At 44.5% G+C, this 15,829-nt stretch overlaps 1 protein-coding gene across 3 annotated transcripts in view; it reads right to left on the bottom strand.

Moving 5' to 3' along the window:
- Nucleotides 1-12,666, bottom strand: part of orc1 (origin recognition complex, subunit 1) — a 29,071-nt gene extending 16,405 nt beyond the window's left edge. The window contains exons 1-12 of one of the 3 annotated variants that reach the window (XM_038714970.1): nucleotides 12,420-12,666; nucleotides 11,288-11,415; nucleotides 11,002-11,174; nucleotides 9,571-9,994; nucleotides 9,021-9,270; nucleotides 7,378-7,518; nucleotides 7,092-7,154; nucleotides 5,186-5,293; nucleotides 4,810-5,059; nucleotides 4,624-4,730; nucleotides 3,925-4,026; nucleotides 2,019-2,190 (exon numbers count right to left, since the gene is read on the bottom strand). In XM_038714970.1, the coding sequence (XP_038570898.1) occupies nucleotides 2,019-2,190; nucleotides 3,925-4,026; nucleotides 4,624-4,730; nucleotides 4,810-5,059; nucleotides 5,186-5,293; nucleotides 7,092-7,154; nucleotides 7,378-7,518; nucleotides 9,021-9,270; nucleotides 9,571-9,994; nucleotides 11,002-11,174; nucleotides 11,288-11,415; nucleotides 12,420-12,514 (2,013 nt within the window). In that variant the 5' untranslated portion in view covers nucleotides 12,515-12,666. The remainder of the gene's footprint in view (nucleotides 1-2,018; nucleotides 2,191-3,924; nucleotides 4,027-4,623; nucleotides 4,731-4,809; nucleotides 5,060-5,185; nucleotides 5,294-7,091; nucleotides 7,155-7,377; nucleotides 7,519-9,020; nucleotides 9,271-9,570; nucleotides 9,995-11,001; nucleotides 11,175-11,287; nucleotides 11,416-12,419) is intronic. The other 2 variants (XM_038714971.1, XM_038714972.1) reach the window with 2 other exon arrangements.
- Between the last annotated feature and the right edge of the window lie 3,163 nt (nucleotides 12,667-15,829).

The following is a 15,829-nucleotide window of genomic DNA, read 5'->3' on the forward strand; positions in this document are numbered from 1 at the left end:
TTTATTTAAAAAAACAACAACAACAACAACTTCCCTTTCATGCTTCGGGGTTCACCCCAGCCATACACTTATTAGTGCTTTGAACATTTTGAATTCTGGAAAAAATAATAATGTCTGAATGTCTCTTTCAAATAAATTAAAAAGCTGAACTTCCATGAACTATCCATGTAGCAAACAAAAGCAAAAAATGCCGTGAGCCGTCATCCTTATAGTATCGCCTTTGGGCTTTCAGAGCATGTAGCGGAGCCTTGACCTGAATTTAAAAAATAAATTGAGAAAAAAACCACTGTGTCACTGAACAATGAAAAATAAATATTTGCAAAATATCTGCATAAATATTTATTTTTCCTGGTTAATGGGACTGACAAATCGGGGCTGTACGAAGTCACTTTCATCTTTATGCAGGACTGCAAGCTGTCATCTGTGAGGCGTGAGCGGTGTTTGTTTTTAATGTAGTTCATGGTAGAGAATAGCTGCTAACGTCATACTGCTACCGCGAGTATGACGTTTATTTTGAGCGACGAAAAACAATAATATATTTATTTTATTAATATTTTAATATTTCAAGATCACAATAATCTTCCAATTTAGTTACTAAAATAATTTAAAAAAAAGAACTAACACAAATAAAATACACTTCAATTAAATACTTTTTTTTTTTTTTTTTGTAATTTATTTTCCCAAGCCACTCGGAGCCGCAGTACAAGGATGAAAGAGCCGCGGGTTGCCGACCCCTGCAATAGTCGATGCGAGAGAGAACCATGGCCTGTACCAGTAGCTGGGTGGCATACTGAGTGAGGTAGGGCCTGATTTTCCTTATGTTGTATAGAGCAAAGCGGCATGAACGAGAGACAGCAGCAACATGGTCTGAAAAGGACAGCTGGTCATCAATCACGACACCCAAGTTTCTCACCGACCTGGTTGGAGTGATGGTTGCGGAGTCAATTTGTAGTTTGATGTTATGGTGGATAGGTTGCTTGGCTGGAATGACCAAGAGTTCAGTCTTAGAGAGGTTTGGTTGAAGGTGGCAAGACTTCATCCATGCAGATATGTCCGATAGACGGTCCGTGAGCCGCGCCTGGCGGGAAGGATCGGTAGAGTTGCGTATCGTCTGCGTTGCAGTGGTAAGAGAAGCCGTGCGAGCGAATGATCGGCCCCGGTGAGGTGGTGTAAATTGAGAAGCGAAGGGGCCCAAGCACTGAGCCTTGGGGCACCCCTGTGGAGAGGCAGTGGGAGGAGGATAAGTGTCCTTGCCACAAAACATTGTAGGAACGCACCGAGAGGTAGGATTCGAACCACAGGAGTGCTTTACTCGAGATGCCCGTTGCTGAGAGAGCGGATAGCAGGATCCTGTGATTGACTGTGTCAAAGGCAGCTGATAGGTCAAGCAGGATAAGAACCGAGGATTGGGCTGCAGCTTTAGCTGACCTTAGGGCTTCTGTTACAGACAGAAGAGCCCATTTCAGTAGAAACGGCTCTCTTTCAGGAATACTGCCCGTTCAATAGTTTTGGGTAAAAAAGGTAGACGAGACTCTGGTCGATAGTTCTCAACTTGAGTTGGGTCAAGTGAGGACTTTTTGAGCAAGGGTGTAACCCGGGCCCTTTTGAAAGTGGTCGGGATGGTTCCTGAAGCCAGAGACGTATTTATCACATGAGTGATTGTCGGGACCACAGTAGGAGATATGGCTTGGAGGAGATTCGTGGGAATCGGGTCCAGTGGGCATGTAGTTGGACGGCTACGGGTCAAGAGTTCTGATACTTCGCTCTCTGTGAGAGGAGTAAACGAGGAGAGTGAAGAACCACTGGACTGGGAGGGCAGGGGAAAAGATTTAGTAGGACTGCTGCAATGGTTGAGTTTGAATTTCACCTAATATCAAACGTTAATTATAGATCCACGTTATCGTAAACATTAAAACCAGCAGTGTTATTTATACTTGTGCTTTTAGTGAGCGGTAAGTAGCACTTATCAAAGTTCGTGCTATATTTCATCAGCGCTGCGGCCCCATCAAGGCTCTCACCTGCAGGATCTGGACATAGGCCTGATGAGGATCCGTCATCTTCATCCCATTGATCTCGATGAAGTGGAAAGGAGGGATCTCGTCCACGTCTGCCGCGTGCTGCAGACAGCGCATCACCTCGTGGACTGTGGCCGTCTTCCCTGTGCCCGGCACACCTGAGATGTACATACACCTGGAACGGAAGCAACAACACTACGAGTCAGTGTGGCCACCAGTGAAAATGAAACAATCTGAGGGGAAGCAAACTGCTCAGAGCCATAAGCAACCTGTGCATCTGGGTAGCCCCAGACTCACACAGGCGTTGTGTGCGCCGCGTTATGGCTGCCGGAGCAAATCGTTGCCATTATAGTCAATGCCTGTGCTTGCACCTAAAGCGCCGCAGCGCGTCCCAGAAGCGGCTCTCCGCTCCGCGAAGATTATTTTTTCAAGCAGCACGAGGCAGATGAGCCAGGCAGGAAGTCAGACACAGAAACGGTGAAGAGAATGCGGTCGATTTTCAAAATAAAAAACCTTGTACAGACTCCCGATCATATATCAACAATAAACACTTAAAACAGACCAAAAAAGAAATAATTTAGCTACATAGCCTTCTTAACCACGGTAGAAGCACAAAAATCAAGGACAACTTACCAAATCAACTAAATCCAAACAATTCAGCAAAATCAGGCACGCAAAACTCTTATTCTGAAATGCTCCATGTGGGAAATTCAGCCCTGCAGGGAACTGGGGGAAAACGGTTCAGAGAGCGCAGTGATTGGTTGCAGAAGCACACAAAATGACAAATAAACAACAAGTCAACAACGTGGGGCAGGCTAAATGCTCCGCTGCTGAAACGCTTCCAGTGTGAGTTGACGCCGGGCTGAGGACGGGTCAAAACTGTGGCGCAGCTGTAATGTGGCGCACATGCCGCCTGTGTGAGTCCGGAGCAAGACTTCCTATTGTTTGCATGTTTTCCATCTTGGGTGTGGCCACCAGCCACTTTTGCAGACAGGGAAAACTCTCAACAGAAAGACGCGTGCAGTAAGGTAAGCGTGTTGAGGCGGTGGGCACCTATGTCCCACACAGTCAGCTCAGGGAATATCTGTGTCTAAATTCACCAGGGGAAGAGGCCCCGCCCATCCTGAGTGACAGCCGGTTATCTTGCCAGCAGCACCGGCCGGACTACAGGTGTTTACTCTATTAGACACAAGAGGCATAAACTGGTTTTAGTTTTGTTGGCTGGCTATGGATGGATATTTTTTTGTTTGCTTGCTGGGATCCAGAAGAGAAGATGTTTGTTGAGATGTGGAATCTGAAATAAGGACTCATTTATTGGTGGTTGAACTGTGGGTTTTGTAGTCAGCACTGACTGTATAATACTCTAAGCCTTGTGTTTCTTGTCGTCTGTCAGCACCTTTGAAATACCTGGAGAGATAGTTATGCACTGAAAGACATGGGGCATGTAATGTATTTGTGTAAATAAGCTTGTGTAACACTGAATGGCATTATTTAGATTAAAATGTTAGTTCTTCTTTCAGCGCACACATTTCAAAATTGGCAGACCAAAGTGACAGAAACCTGCCACAGTGGCTGCCTGCGAAAGCTTGGGCTTCTGTTTTCAGTCAGATCTGTTGGGAAACAGCGACACCTATTGGACCAACTGTTCATTTCTGCTTTGTCCTGTACAGAATCACCCATTTCTAACTAGTAAGCTTATAAATATATAATAAATATAAATGTGTAACCTCTTTAGTTCTTCTTATATTCTGCACAGCATGTTTCCTTTTATGTCTGTCAATCCACACCCGGGCTCCACCTACCAGGCCGAGCTGGCAACAACTTGAAAGAAACCATTTGAACATTTCTCTGATTCTTTAACCGCAATCAGTGTTCTCATTTGCCGCCGCCGCAGTGATCTGGAACTTACCCTCCCGTGCCATCTATGATCTTGCTCTCCACGAAGCTGTAGATGTCCTGGAATTCCTGCTCTCTGCAGGGCAGAGACTCCGGCACGGCGGACACGTGCAGCCTGAAGACACCAAAATGTTCAGTTCACTCTAAATAACACTTTTCTGCTCCTGTTTCCTGGAGAAAAGGTCACCTGCTTCATGCAATCACCTAAATAAATGTCATTATCATTTATGACAATAATTCATGCAGTTTAGGGAACAAAACTTAAATAATTATTGAACATAAAATGCACATTTTAAATCCCCTTTCCTATCACACTGTACTGAAACTAGCACTGACAATTACTCTAATACTCTTTATTATTCTTCTATAAAACAGAATATTAATCGTCTACTTTGACAGTCAGCTAAAATCTAAATCATTGAGTAACTTATCAAGCAAAACACTACAAACATTCACTGGTTTTAGTTTCTCATTTGTGAATTTCTGCTGCTTTCCTCTGTTTTATATCTTTGGAAGCAGAATATCTTTAGCTTTTCTTTAGACCGCTACACAACAAGACGTTTGGACTCTGGGACCTCCAACGGCCATTTTTCTCGTGAAATCAGTGAGTACAGGTGTAGATAGACACCTGTCAGCCAATCAGAGATCAGGATTTTCTTCGACTGTGGTTGCCTCTCTAGTATCATCAGGGTCAGTGATTGGTGCGTCTCACCTCGTTCTGGCCTCCTCCAGAACATTAGCCGGCTGTCGCGCTGGTAGCGACCTGCTGGGGATGCTGGGAGTGGCGCGATGAGGAGTCCGTGGCGTGCCGGGTGTGACCTGCTGAAACAGGAAACAGTCAAAAGACGGAAGCTGAAAGAGGGAGACCAGATTCTTTCAGATTTTCCAGCAGTCCGACCTTTCTGTTGGGAGTTTTTCGTGGCGTTCTGGTCGAGGAGCGAGTTCTCTGCTTTGAACGAGGAGTACGAGACCCTGCAGCTGCATGTCTGCCCTTTTTCGACACCACTTCTTCGTCACTATCCAGCCCCGCCTCCTCTTCCCCATCATCATCGTCCTCGCTGCTGCTCCGCAGCTCCTTCTTGGAGGGAACAAACTCGTCCTCGTCTTCGCCGTCCGAGTTCAGGTCCAGCTGGTTGTCCAGAAGATTCCTGATCAAACAGACAGTGAAGCTCAGTACTCTGAGGTTTTCCACAGGAATTCATTCACATCAAGTGCTGAAACAATGAGCCGATCAGTCAGTGGATTAAAAAAAAAGTCATGACGACTGCACTCACAGCTGTTTTCTGATGCGAGACGACACCAGCTGGGCCGACTTCCTCTTAGAGCTCCTCGGTGTGGTGGTGACCGGCAGCATCGGAGAATTCTCATGTTCCTCTTCAGCGCTGTCCACATCACACATCAACAGCATTAAAAAAGGTGCAATCTGACACATTTTAACAGTACAGATAGATTTCTCAGTGTCAGGTATCAGCCCTGTTCTTGTGTTGGAAATAAAGGCACGTCTGCCTGTGAGTATGTGGTGCAGCCATAAGGCTCAGTGGTAATTAATCGAGGGTTTTTTAACCACCTTACGCAGAGAGAATTCATTCAGTTTTGTCTGTGTGTCTGTTAGAAGTCTGAGGTTTCTCGGTCATTCAGGTCATAGTTCTCCAAGGTGCAAAAGCAACTGGACCCAGATTTCATCTCTCATCCAAGAGGCTTCTTCAGATCTGAACAGCTGCCCTTGATTTTAACCCACCTTCGAGGTGCACGGTACGAGCTCGACTCAACTCACTTTTGTTTGGTTTTCCATTGTGGAAAAGTTGAACCTGTACCCGCTACCAGGTACTTTTTTCACCTCTGTTGAGGTTCCAATCGAGCTGAGAGATACTAAAATGTGACGTGAAACACAGCAGACAGCTTACTGGTCAGAGAGAATTGTCACTATGCACTGCGTTCATCATTGCGTGCGCGTTATTTCATCACTAAATCCACTTCTGAGAAGTTTTGAGGTGAGAAATCAGCTGTGTAGATTTAGAATATTGATACGAGACGTGATGGCGGAACAAAAATGTGCTTGAATGTTTTCGGAGTTGGGAAGCCTGCACCAACCCGCGCGAGGAGCTAGCGTGGCCGGCCAGCCGCCCGCTCACAGAGCCCTCTGCTCCCGCCGTCACACAGACCGCTGCAGCAACGACGGCAGAGGAAAACACAGCTGGAAGGTTTTCATACCGCTTATCTGTCTTTACATTCTGAGGAAGGTTGAAACGTTTTAACCGGAGACTGTATGTATTTTAAGAGCTGTGTGGATCACTGGTGTGTGTGTGTGTCGCACTGAACATTACGTCGTGGCAGTTGTGTGTGGCGTTGCTATGACGAGGGGTACTACTACATTGAGGGGTACTATCTCTGGGTACTATCTGCAATGGGAAATGGAGGACAGTCAAGCCGAGGCGAGTTGAGCTGGTAAAGGAAAAACAGCTTATATCTGCTAGAGCAAAAAAAAGTAGTTAATTAATTGTGTCTACTACTAGCATTATTATTCAAATATGGCTGCAAATAATGATTATTTTCATTATCGATTACTCTGTCAATCATTTTCACGATTAATCAAGTAGTTGTTTGGTCTTTAAAAAGGCAGTAAATGGTAAAAGAAAAAAAATATTCACGTTTGAGAAGCTGTAATCAGAGAACTTGGAAATGTTTTCTTACAAATTGAATCATAACGAATAATCGATTATCTGTTAATAATTGGTGATTAATTTAATAGTTAATTTAACAACTAATCTATTATTTTTGCAGCTCAACAGCTACAGTTCAGGAAGCAGGAAGTTTTATGGTGCCATGGAGTCAGGCAGTGAACTGTGGGCTACAGAGTGAGCCCCATTTCTGTAGTACACTGCATTTTTGTTTCCATTTTGCCAAATTGTCCACATTAAAAGTAGCCGGATTAGCTGTTAGCTGCTCCTGTTGATGATTTCTAAGCAGATTTATGGATTTTTATTTACAGACATACAGATAATGGCATCCTTGCAAAGTGTTAGTCACACTGAATGTTAACAAAAAATGCGTCAGTGTGTTAAGTTCTGACTCACAGAAAGAACATGAAGCGTATTCACTGCTGCTCCCACCCCAAATCTAAGTTCCTGCGAGCTCCTGGTCCTCATAACATCATGGAAATATACACATGCATGTACTCACAGTACTCCCAGGGCCGGTTCCCTCAGGGTTTTCGGTTCTTTTTTCCGAGAAGGAGTGGTAGCTCTGTTGGATTACACATTGAATTTTGGGAATTACGTCACTGTGTTTATTCAGAGGACAATGAACTCAAACTCAGACACATCAACGGACATAAGAACCACCACATGCCCACGTGAACTACTGTGCACCAGATCTTCATCTCTGTAACTCTCTCACACCTCTCTGTTGTGCTCATAGACATTCATAACAGTTATTCCAACCACCAGGCCTGCAGCGTCCGACTCACTTCTGACTCTCTGACTTTCTCCTCGGCGTGGCGTTTCTTCTTCTGGGTGTCCTAACCGAGCCGGTCGGTAACCCTGTCTCCATCACGTCACCCTGCTGAGGACTTTTATCCAACAGCTCCCTGGAAGAGCCCCCAGTGAGTCTGTAGTTTTATACAGTTTTATTTATCCACGTTAAAATAAGGTTCGGCGTGACAGTATTTTTAAACCTGGGCCCTATTTTCTCAGACTGTCGTACCAGGTGTCTGCCAGCCTCACAGAAGGGATCCCTTCGAGGGACTCCCGGTGACCCCTTTTGTTTTCAACAGGAAACTGAGGTCTCGCTCAAGGACAACTCTCGCTCTGAAATCTCGTGAGAGGAGAGTTGTTGCAGGAAGACGGCGGAAGAAATGAGGGAGAGGAGTTTGTTGTGTACATAGAGGAACTGCTAACTAAGACTTGATCTCCTAGCGTTAATCCAAATCAACAAACTCCTCGCTGCAAAAACAAAATGAGATGACTGCGGCTGACTCTCGCCGACTTGATAGTCTAACGTGAGCTGCAGGCGACTGCAGGGGCGGGCAATAAAGACGGCGCCTTCAAGTCGGACACATTCTACCTTCGTGAGCTTACTGTGAGCAGTGACTGATCTCGCGGTATTTGCAAAGAAAAACGCCGCCAGACCAGGCAAAACGTGGTTCCAACTTTGTGCAGCCGGACACAATTTCTAACCAGCATGCCATTTTTGTTTGTCCAGCATGCATCACGTTAAGTCAGCACTGCACAGCGCCGCATGAAGTCAAACGCACATATTAACATGTTGACCTGATGATGGCGCTAGATGAAAAGTCACCAGAGGTTTTACAGTTCATCCTGAGGGGAACATGAGACCTGCGCGGGACTGTTTTCTTGATTTTGTGACCATTACCGCCCGCTCCTGTGTATCCACTCCCACCCCCTGCAAACATTGCAGAGTAAAGACACAAATGTTTGGGCTACGCTCAACATTCACAATAACCGACATAAATCAGTGCACTCATTTTGTCTTGTATTATATAAGCGCGTGTGATGGACGCCGGTGAGGCTGTGCAGTGAGTAAACCTCACTCCCCGACACCTTGAGAAACGCCACGGGGTTTAGTCTTCTCGTCAGCGTATCCCGCCTCTCGTACTCCAAGTCGTACGTTCACTGGAGCAGCCGCGTGCACTCACTTTAATCTTCTTTTCTACTTCGTTTGTTGACTCCATCTTCAGTCATTTCATCAGCGCTACTGCGGGACCCGCAGTACATTTTTCAATCGCCCGCTCCCGCGTGATTTGTGATGGGTCCCGCGGGATCCCAATGCAGCTCTCTAATCTGAACCACATTTCATTATAATCTGTGCAACGGCTGTTGTTTTAATTCAAACCTCACGGGGTCGCTACAGGAGAACCTGTGGTGCAGCAGACGGGCAGAGAGACATTATCATCCCTAGAGACATTGCGGTTAAAAATATGACTTTTCATTCATGTTTCAGTTTTGCAGCATTTTGCAGGAAAATACATTTTTGGGTGAAATGGCCCAGAGGTAGGAGAAACACACAACCAGAAATATCCACACCCTCAGATGGGAACACCCGTAAACTTCACAGTGAGCGGCGGGACTGTGTGTGAGAGTCGACTCTGACCTGGTGGAGTCGTCTCCGGCAGACGACGGAGGACTGTCCGCCTCAGGGGCAGACCGTTTGTTGAAGATGGGCTTCAGGGGGAACGCGTCCCGAGCGACGGGGGGTCTGTGGGCCTTCCTGAGTGGGGTGAGCCGGTGGGACAGGACCAGGGGAGGAGAGGACGATAGCCTGTCAGCCAACTCCACTTCCGACTCCAGCTCCTCATCCTGCAGCTGGACGTCCTCACCGATCATCGACTTCTTCTCCGGACCTGAAGGGAGCAGCAGGGAAAACACTTCAGTCACATTCAGAAACACGACCTCCAGACTTCAACCAGCTGAGAGAACTGAATGATTAGTGGTGACCAAACCTTCAGCTAAATTCATAGCTCTCCTTTCATTATTATTAATTCTAATAACTTGGAATTTGTATATCAAAAGGAGAGAGAATTGAATTAGTCAATGAATTGATCAATTGTCTGGTTCCAGCTTTCTGTTTTTATATTTTCTAAAATCTAACCCTACTACAAGCAGCGGAAAAGGTGCTTTATGACGTTTGAGGAAAGACTCACTGCTGAGCTCCAGCTTCTTGCGGACGCCGGGCGTCCTGGCCGAGCTGTTCCTCCTCCTGGCGCTCAGGCATTTTGAGGCCGAGAGTTTGGTGGCGGAGTGCAGAGACTCAGCTTCCGCAGGGCCGGCCTTCCCGGCGCTCACGGTGGCCCTGCTATGTCTCACTTCACCAGTCGCGGCCCTGCGCATGACGGCGAGGTCCGGAGTCGGCAGGGCGCGTCGAGAGGGGCCTCGAGACGCTGGTGCCGCTGCAGGAGGGGAGCAGGGTGGAGAAGGTGGGAGGGAGGTTTTGGGACAGGGAGGAGGGGAGGAAGCCGGGGCAGAGTCCACCACTTTGAAGGTCTTGGAGTCCCAGGAAAGCTTCACGTACAGAGCGTCTTTATCGCCAGAGTCCGGGAACGGAGCTGCTCCATCCAGGTGCTTCACCTTGAGGTGACAGGACAGGAAGTTAAAAGGTCAGTCCACCTAAATCAGAAAAGCATTTCCCCTCTTACTTCTTCTATTAGTGTCTGACCATGCAAAAACATTTGGTTTTATGCGTTTATGTTTGGAGACATCTGCGGTGAATAAAATCAGGAAAGAATTACATAAAAATAAATCTTTCTCTAAATACTCATGCAAAGAGCAACCCGTACACACAGACCTGAAGAGTCCGCCCCTGGTTTAGCGTTGGACTCCCATAACACTGTTAGACTCATGATTGATGCAGCAGAACCACAGATACCGTCTTTTTATATTCCACTCATTCTTCTTTATCAAAACCACAGACCGTATAAAAGAAGTGGGCGTGGCCTCTGTGACGTCTCCCACTGGTTTGTGGACTGCTGTACTGAAACCTTGAGTTAGGCATTTTGGCCGTCGCCATCTATTTGGACAAGACGGTGGAGCTGGGCAGGGATATGCATTGCTACGCCTGACAGGTCACCATAGTAGAGACTCGTCAACCTGTCAAACTTTTTACAGGAGGTACAACCCCGTCTCCATAAAGCTGGCATGCTGTGTAAAATGTAAATAGAAAGTAAATGTGATGACCAGCTTAACAGTGAAACCAAATATTTAATTGAAAATAACACAAAGGCAACTTATCAAATGTTGAAACTGAGACTTTAGGAAAACGGTCTATAAACCAGATCCAGAAACGCCGCCGCCTTCTGTGGTGCTGAGCTCATTTTAGATGGACTGAGGCGAAGTAGAAAACTGTCCTGTGCTCAAACTTTTAAATTCTGTTTGGATATCAGAGACACTGGAACCTCCGGGTTAAAGAGGAGAGGGACCATCCTGCTTGTGTTAAGTGCACAGTGTAAACGCCAGGGTCCGTGATGGTATGGGGGTGCCGACTCAAGCGACATCACTTACTGTCGCTTATCATCAGCCGTCATTTTAGTTCCGCAGCGTGTCATTAAGATAAAAGCAAGCGTCCCTGCGTCCTTCACCTGCACAGGTCTGAGGATGGACTCGGCGTCGACCTCGTCGTCGCAGCTGCGGCCCTCATAGTAGAAGATCTCCTGCGGGTGCGGCTCTCTGCCCAGCAGCTTCAGTTTGCCCAAAGGCACTTCAGACACGCGAGCAAACCACTGAACCACGGCCTTCTTCTGCTTCCCGCTCTCTGAAACGCAACGAGAGAGGAAACATTCAGCGGCAAGTCTTTGAGTCCAAGTCAAGTGTAGCGTCTGTCGGAGCGAGTCTCTGTTCACCTGAGACAAACTGATTGTGACTCACCGTCTCCGAACAGCCGGATGACTTTGGCCACGTACGGGTTGTCTTCATCTTCTCCCTCGATGAGGATGTGTTGGCCCGTGTTAATGACCGTGGTCCTCGGGAGACCCTCCACACTGATGGCCAAAGAGCTGAAACACAAAGAGATAAATAACAAGCGCCGACTTTGATTATGGAAGCAAAAGCTGGAATTTCACAATAAAACTACTGCGATCAACAAAGTAAAGGTCGTTTGTAAAGCCCAGCATCTCAAATACCAACCAGTTTAAACTCGTCTGTGTTTAGTCTTATTTATATATTCACACTAGATAATACGTGCATTTAATTACTTTTCTTTTTTATTGTGACAGTTTATTTAGGATAAGTTATGTGACCCTTCAGTATCCCTGCTGAACGTGAGGTCGGCATTTTATTTACAGACATGATCGATATATTCATCACTTAAAAACCCGCTTTCAACTGGGTTGAAAAAAAAAGTAATATAAATAATTTATGTGATAAATTGAATAACTAGTTACTCGTCCTTAAAATGCCATAAAATGGTGAAAAATGGTTGATAAGCGTTTCTCAAAGCTCAATGTGAGGTCCTCTAATGTCCTGTTTGTTCAAAACGCAAATATATTTAGTTAACTGTCATAGAGGAGGAAAGAAACAAGAATATATTCACTTTTAAGAAGCTGGAATCAGAGAATTTGGACCTTAAAAATGACTCAAAACAATTAACCAATTATGAAAATAGTTGCCACAAATCAATGAATGGAGCTAATTGTTCCAGCTCTACTGCATAGTAAGTAACGTTACTTTTTATTTTATTTTACATTTTTTAATGTTAATACTTTTGTACTTTGAATGCATGACTTGAATATTTCTACACTGTGGTATTAAAGTAAACAATCTGATTACTTCTCCCACTACTTGAAGGCAATGTAACACTGAGTAAGACGATATATGATAAATAAAAGAAGAATAAAAATGACAATAATTATGAATGAAAATCCTGGTTATTGAGATCACCAGTAAAGTTTTAGGCCCTGACTTCAGATTTCAGGGAATAAACGATCTTAAATACAGACACAGATCATTAATATGTGCATATTGGAAATAGTTGTCCTTCTCCAAAGACATAGACACTCACCGATATTCATAAGTCTTTAACTTCCTATTGAAGCTCCGCGGCTCTCCGAGCCACCTGTAAACCCTCCTGACTCTCAGTCTGGTGAAATATTTCATCCCGTTTCTTCGCTCTCTGCTGCGCGAGCTCAGATTAATCAATAATCAATATAAAAACCTTAAAGTCTGATCCACAAAAGAAGCCCTTTATCTGCTTATAATTCAAACCCGGGGTGGAAAAACAGGACAACTGCAGAAAGACTCCACCGCAGACGACATTTCGCGCGAAAAGTGCGTAGTTTCCGGTTCTTCTTCGTCTTTGGTGTTAATGGCGGGCTCCAAAGGTGCATGGCGCCACCTACTTTACCGGAAGCGTAACACCAGGATTTTAAATTATGGAATCACAAAAGAATCTGGTTTATTGAGAGGTACATTTTCTTCCCCAGTATATATTGGTGCTTAACAGTACATATAAATAAAAAGATATAGAAATATAATAGAGATAATAAAGTATAGAGATTTAAAATTTGCACAGATGGGAAGTCAGGTTTTGCTTTTTTTTATTCTACAACACGAAACCGGCCAGAGCTTGTTGTGGATCTGAGGGTTCTGATGTTGGAGGGGAATGAGATAGCAGACAAGGCAGCTTTAACGGCACTGAAAAGAGACATTGATTTAAAAGTATTGGGGTGTCTGGATGCCGGTCTCTGCAGAGCCTGCAGAGCCAGGAAACAACAACACACTGTTAAACATGCAGGCTACGTATAGAATGTCACCGATATAAAAAGCAAACAGATGCTTTATCGTGCATTGAGAGACCTACTGAATCCCCACGAAAACCAATGGGTAGTGTTGTAGTCAAGACCGCCCAAACTGAGACCAAGTCAAGAGTTTATCGAGACCGAGACAAGACCAAAACTTTTAGGGGCTGAGACCGAGTCAAGACCAAGACCGAGGGAGTGGCGAGACCGAGTCAAGACCAAGACCAGTTCCCCACATTACATGACACACAATAAAATCAACCAATCAAACTTTATTTCTAAGCACATTTAAAACAACCAGGTTGACCAAAGTGCTGTACATTTACATGAAACAATAAATAGACAAAATACAGCTCCAGACAAATACAGCATACAGCAGCTCTCATGCCAGAATAAAAGCCAAGAAATAAAAATGTGTTTTAAGTCGTGATTTAAAAACTGAAAGGCTGGGGGGCCAGTCTGACAGAAAGAGGCAATTCATTCCACAGTCTCGGGGCTGCGACTGAGAAAGCTAGATCCTCTCTGCTCTTGAGACGTATTGTAGGGACAACAAGAAGAGACTGGTTCACGGACCTTAGTGACTTAAAGACTTGGAGGAGCATCCGGCTTCAATAGATCAGTGATATAGGCTGGAGCTAGGCCATGATGGGCTTTAAAAACATTTACATTTACAATTACATTTACTCATTTGGCAGACACTTTTATCCAAAGCAACTTACATTTAAGAACAACATACAAGCATCAACATAGCATCAACTACAGATCTACAACTGACAATACATACTAGTAAGAGCTCACAGTACATATCACATCAATGCAAAAACAAACAAAAACAAAAAAACAAACAATAGAATCTCAAAATCAATCCTAAAATTAACAGGGAGCCAGTGAAGAGAGGCAAGAACTGGGGTGATGTGATCACGCTTACGAGTTCCCGTAAGGAGACGAGCGGCAGCATTTTGAACCAGTTGTAGACGAGAGAGGGAGGCCTGGCTAACACCTACAGACAGAGCATTACAATAATCAATGCGTGTTGTGATAAAAGCATGTATAACCTTCACAAAGTCTGTGAAGGACAAAAAGGGCTTAAACTTAGAAAGAAGCCTAAGTTGAAAGAAACTTGTTTTCACAACAGAGTTGATCTGCTTCTCCATTTTAAAATCACAGGTTTGTTATAACCGACTTAACATAAGGTGTCCAGGTCTATTTATGAGACATCAGAGGCGCCACTGGGTCTAAAAATCATGACCTCGGTTTTACTCTCGTTGAAGTTTAAAAAATTTAGGGCCAAAAACAGTCAACCAATCTTGTTAAAGACAGGGTAGGCAAGTTGCTTCTAAAACACTTTTTGTCATATTTGTTGAAACTGTCTTTAAACACCAATGCATAAAAGTTAGGTGCTCTGAACCGTCTGTTACACTGTCCTGGGTCTGGAAGATCAGCCATGTGTGGTGCATGGAAACACAGTAGTCTGGATGTTGTCCACCGTCCTCAGATTCTGGCCTGTAAAGGAATATATAGTCATTAGAACCCCAAATTGGAAAGATTGGTGTTATTGGAAAGAACATTCCTCAACATGATCAGATATTTTTATTGAACAGGGCTTTGTTGTTCTCTAACAGGACACAGATGAGCCGTCCTGCCTCTTCTTCCTCGAACCCTGGCAGCCCTCCCCATCTGCTTCGCCTCGACCCCGGTATTTCGGATTAACGAGTGGCCCTGTTAATTGGTGACCTTCAGCCGAATGCGTCTGTGGTTGTCGTAGATACGACAGCTGTTGAAAACAGGAAGAGAATACGTAGCTGTCCCTGCGAATGCCTCTTTCTGTAGTTGTTCATTAAAAAGAGAAAACATACCTTTCTGATTTGTCTTTGGAGTCTGTGTCTGTAAACACGTGTCATGTAGAAAAACGATTCAACCTTTTAAAACGAATAAAAAAAAAAGTATTTTCAACACGGGATTCGAACTCAGATCAATGTGGAAAAATAAATAAAAGTCAGATCAATATTCCACTAGCCTACACCATCATCACCTCTTCACCCTCTGGCGGCGTAGAATGAAACAACTTCAAGAGCAAACAGCCAGCCATGACTCTTTAAAATGGCAGACAGCAGATCAACTTGTGACCACACTGTCTTTATTAACCAAGACCATGTTGGTATTTTACTTGTTCCCTTCACAACCAAGCCGCCGTTTAACACAGAGTTGTTTAGCTCAGAAGGGAGGGGGTGGGAGTTTCTCTGTTGGATACTTTCACAATCCAGCAGTTTCTGGCTAATTTCTCAAACTTACCTAAAGAACTACCACCTTTTCTTTTGATGGGGAGATAGATTTGCAAATCATCTGCATAGAAATGGAAGCTGATGTTATGTCTTTTTAAGATTGATCCAAGGGGAAGCAAATATAGAGAGAAAAGAACAAGAAAATGTGGAACAAGGTCATAGGTACTTCTCAAATTAATCTTAAAGAACCACCTTCCCATAAAAACACCCACATACAAACACTACGAGCTAAAATCAACGTAAGCATCTTTATTCAACACTAGAACTTGGCAATACGGCCAAAAATGCTATCACGATAAAAAATCTCATATCATTCGATATCGATAAATGTCAAATCACTATTTCTTTCAAATGCAGATGGTAATTGTGGTTTTAAACTATTGTATCAGAAC

Source organism: Micropterus salmoides, unplaced genomic scaffold (assembly GCF_014851395.1).
Source record: "Micropterus salmoides isolate LMB-PRFRI ecotype aquatic unplaced genomic scaffold, ASM1485139v1 Ms_hic_scaffold_13, whole genome shotgun sequence".
NCBI lineage: Eukaryota > Metazoa > Chordata > Actinopteri > Centrarchiformes > Centrarchidae > Micropterus > Micropterus salmoides.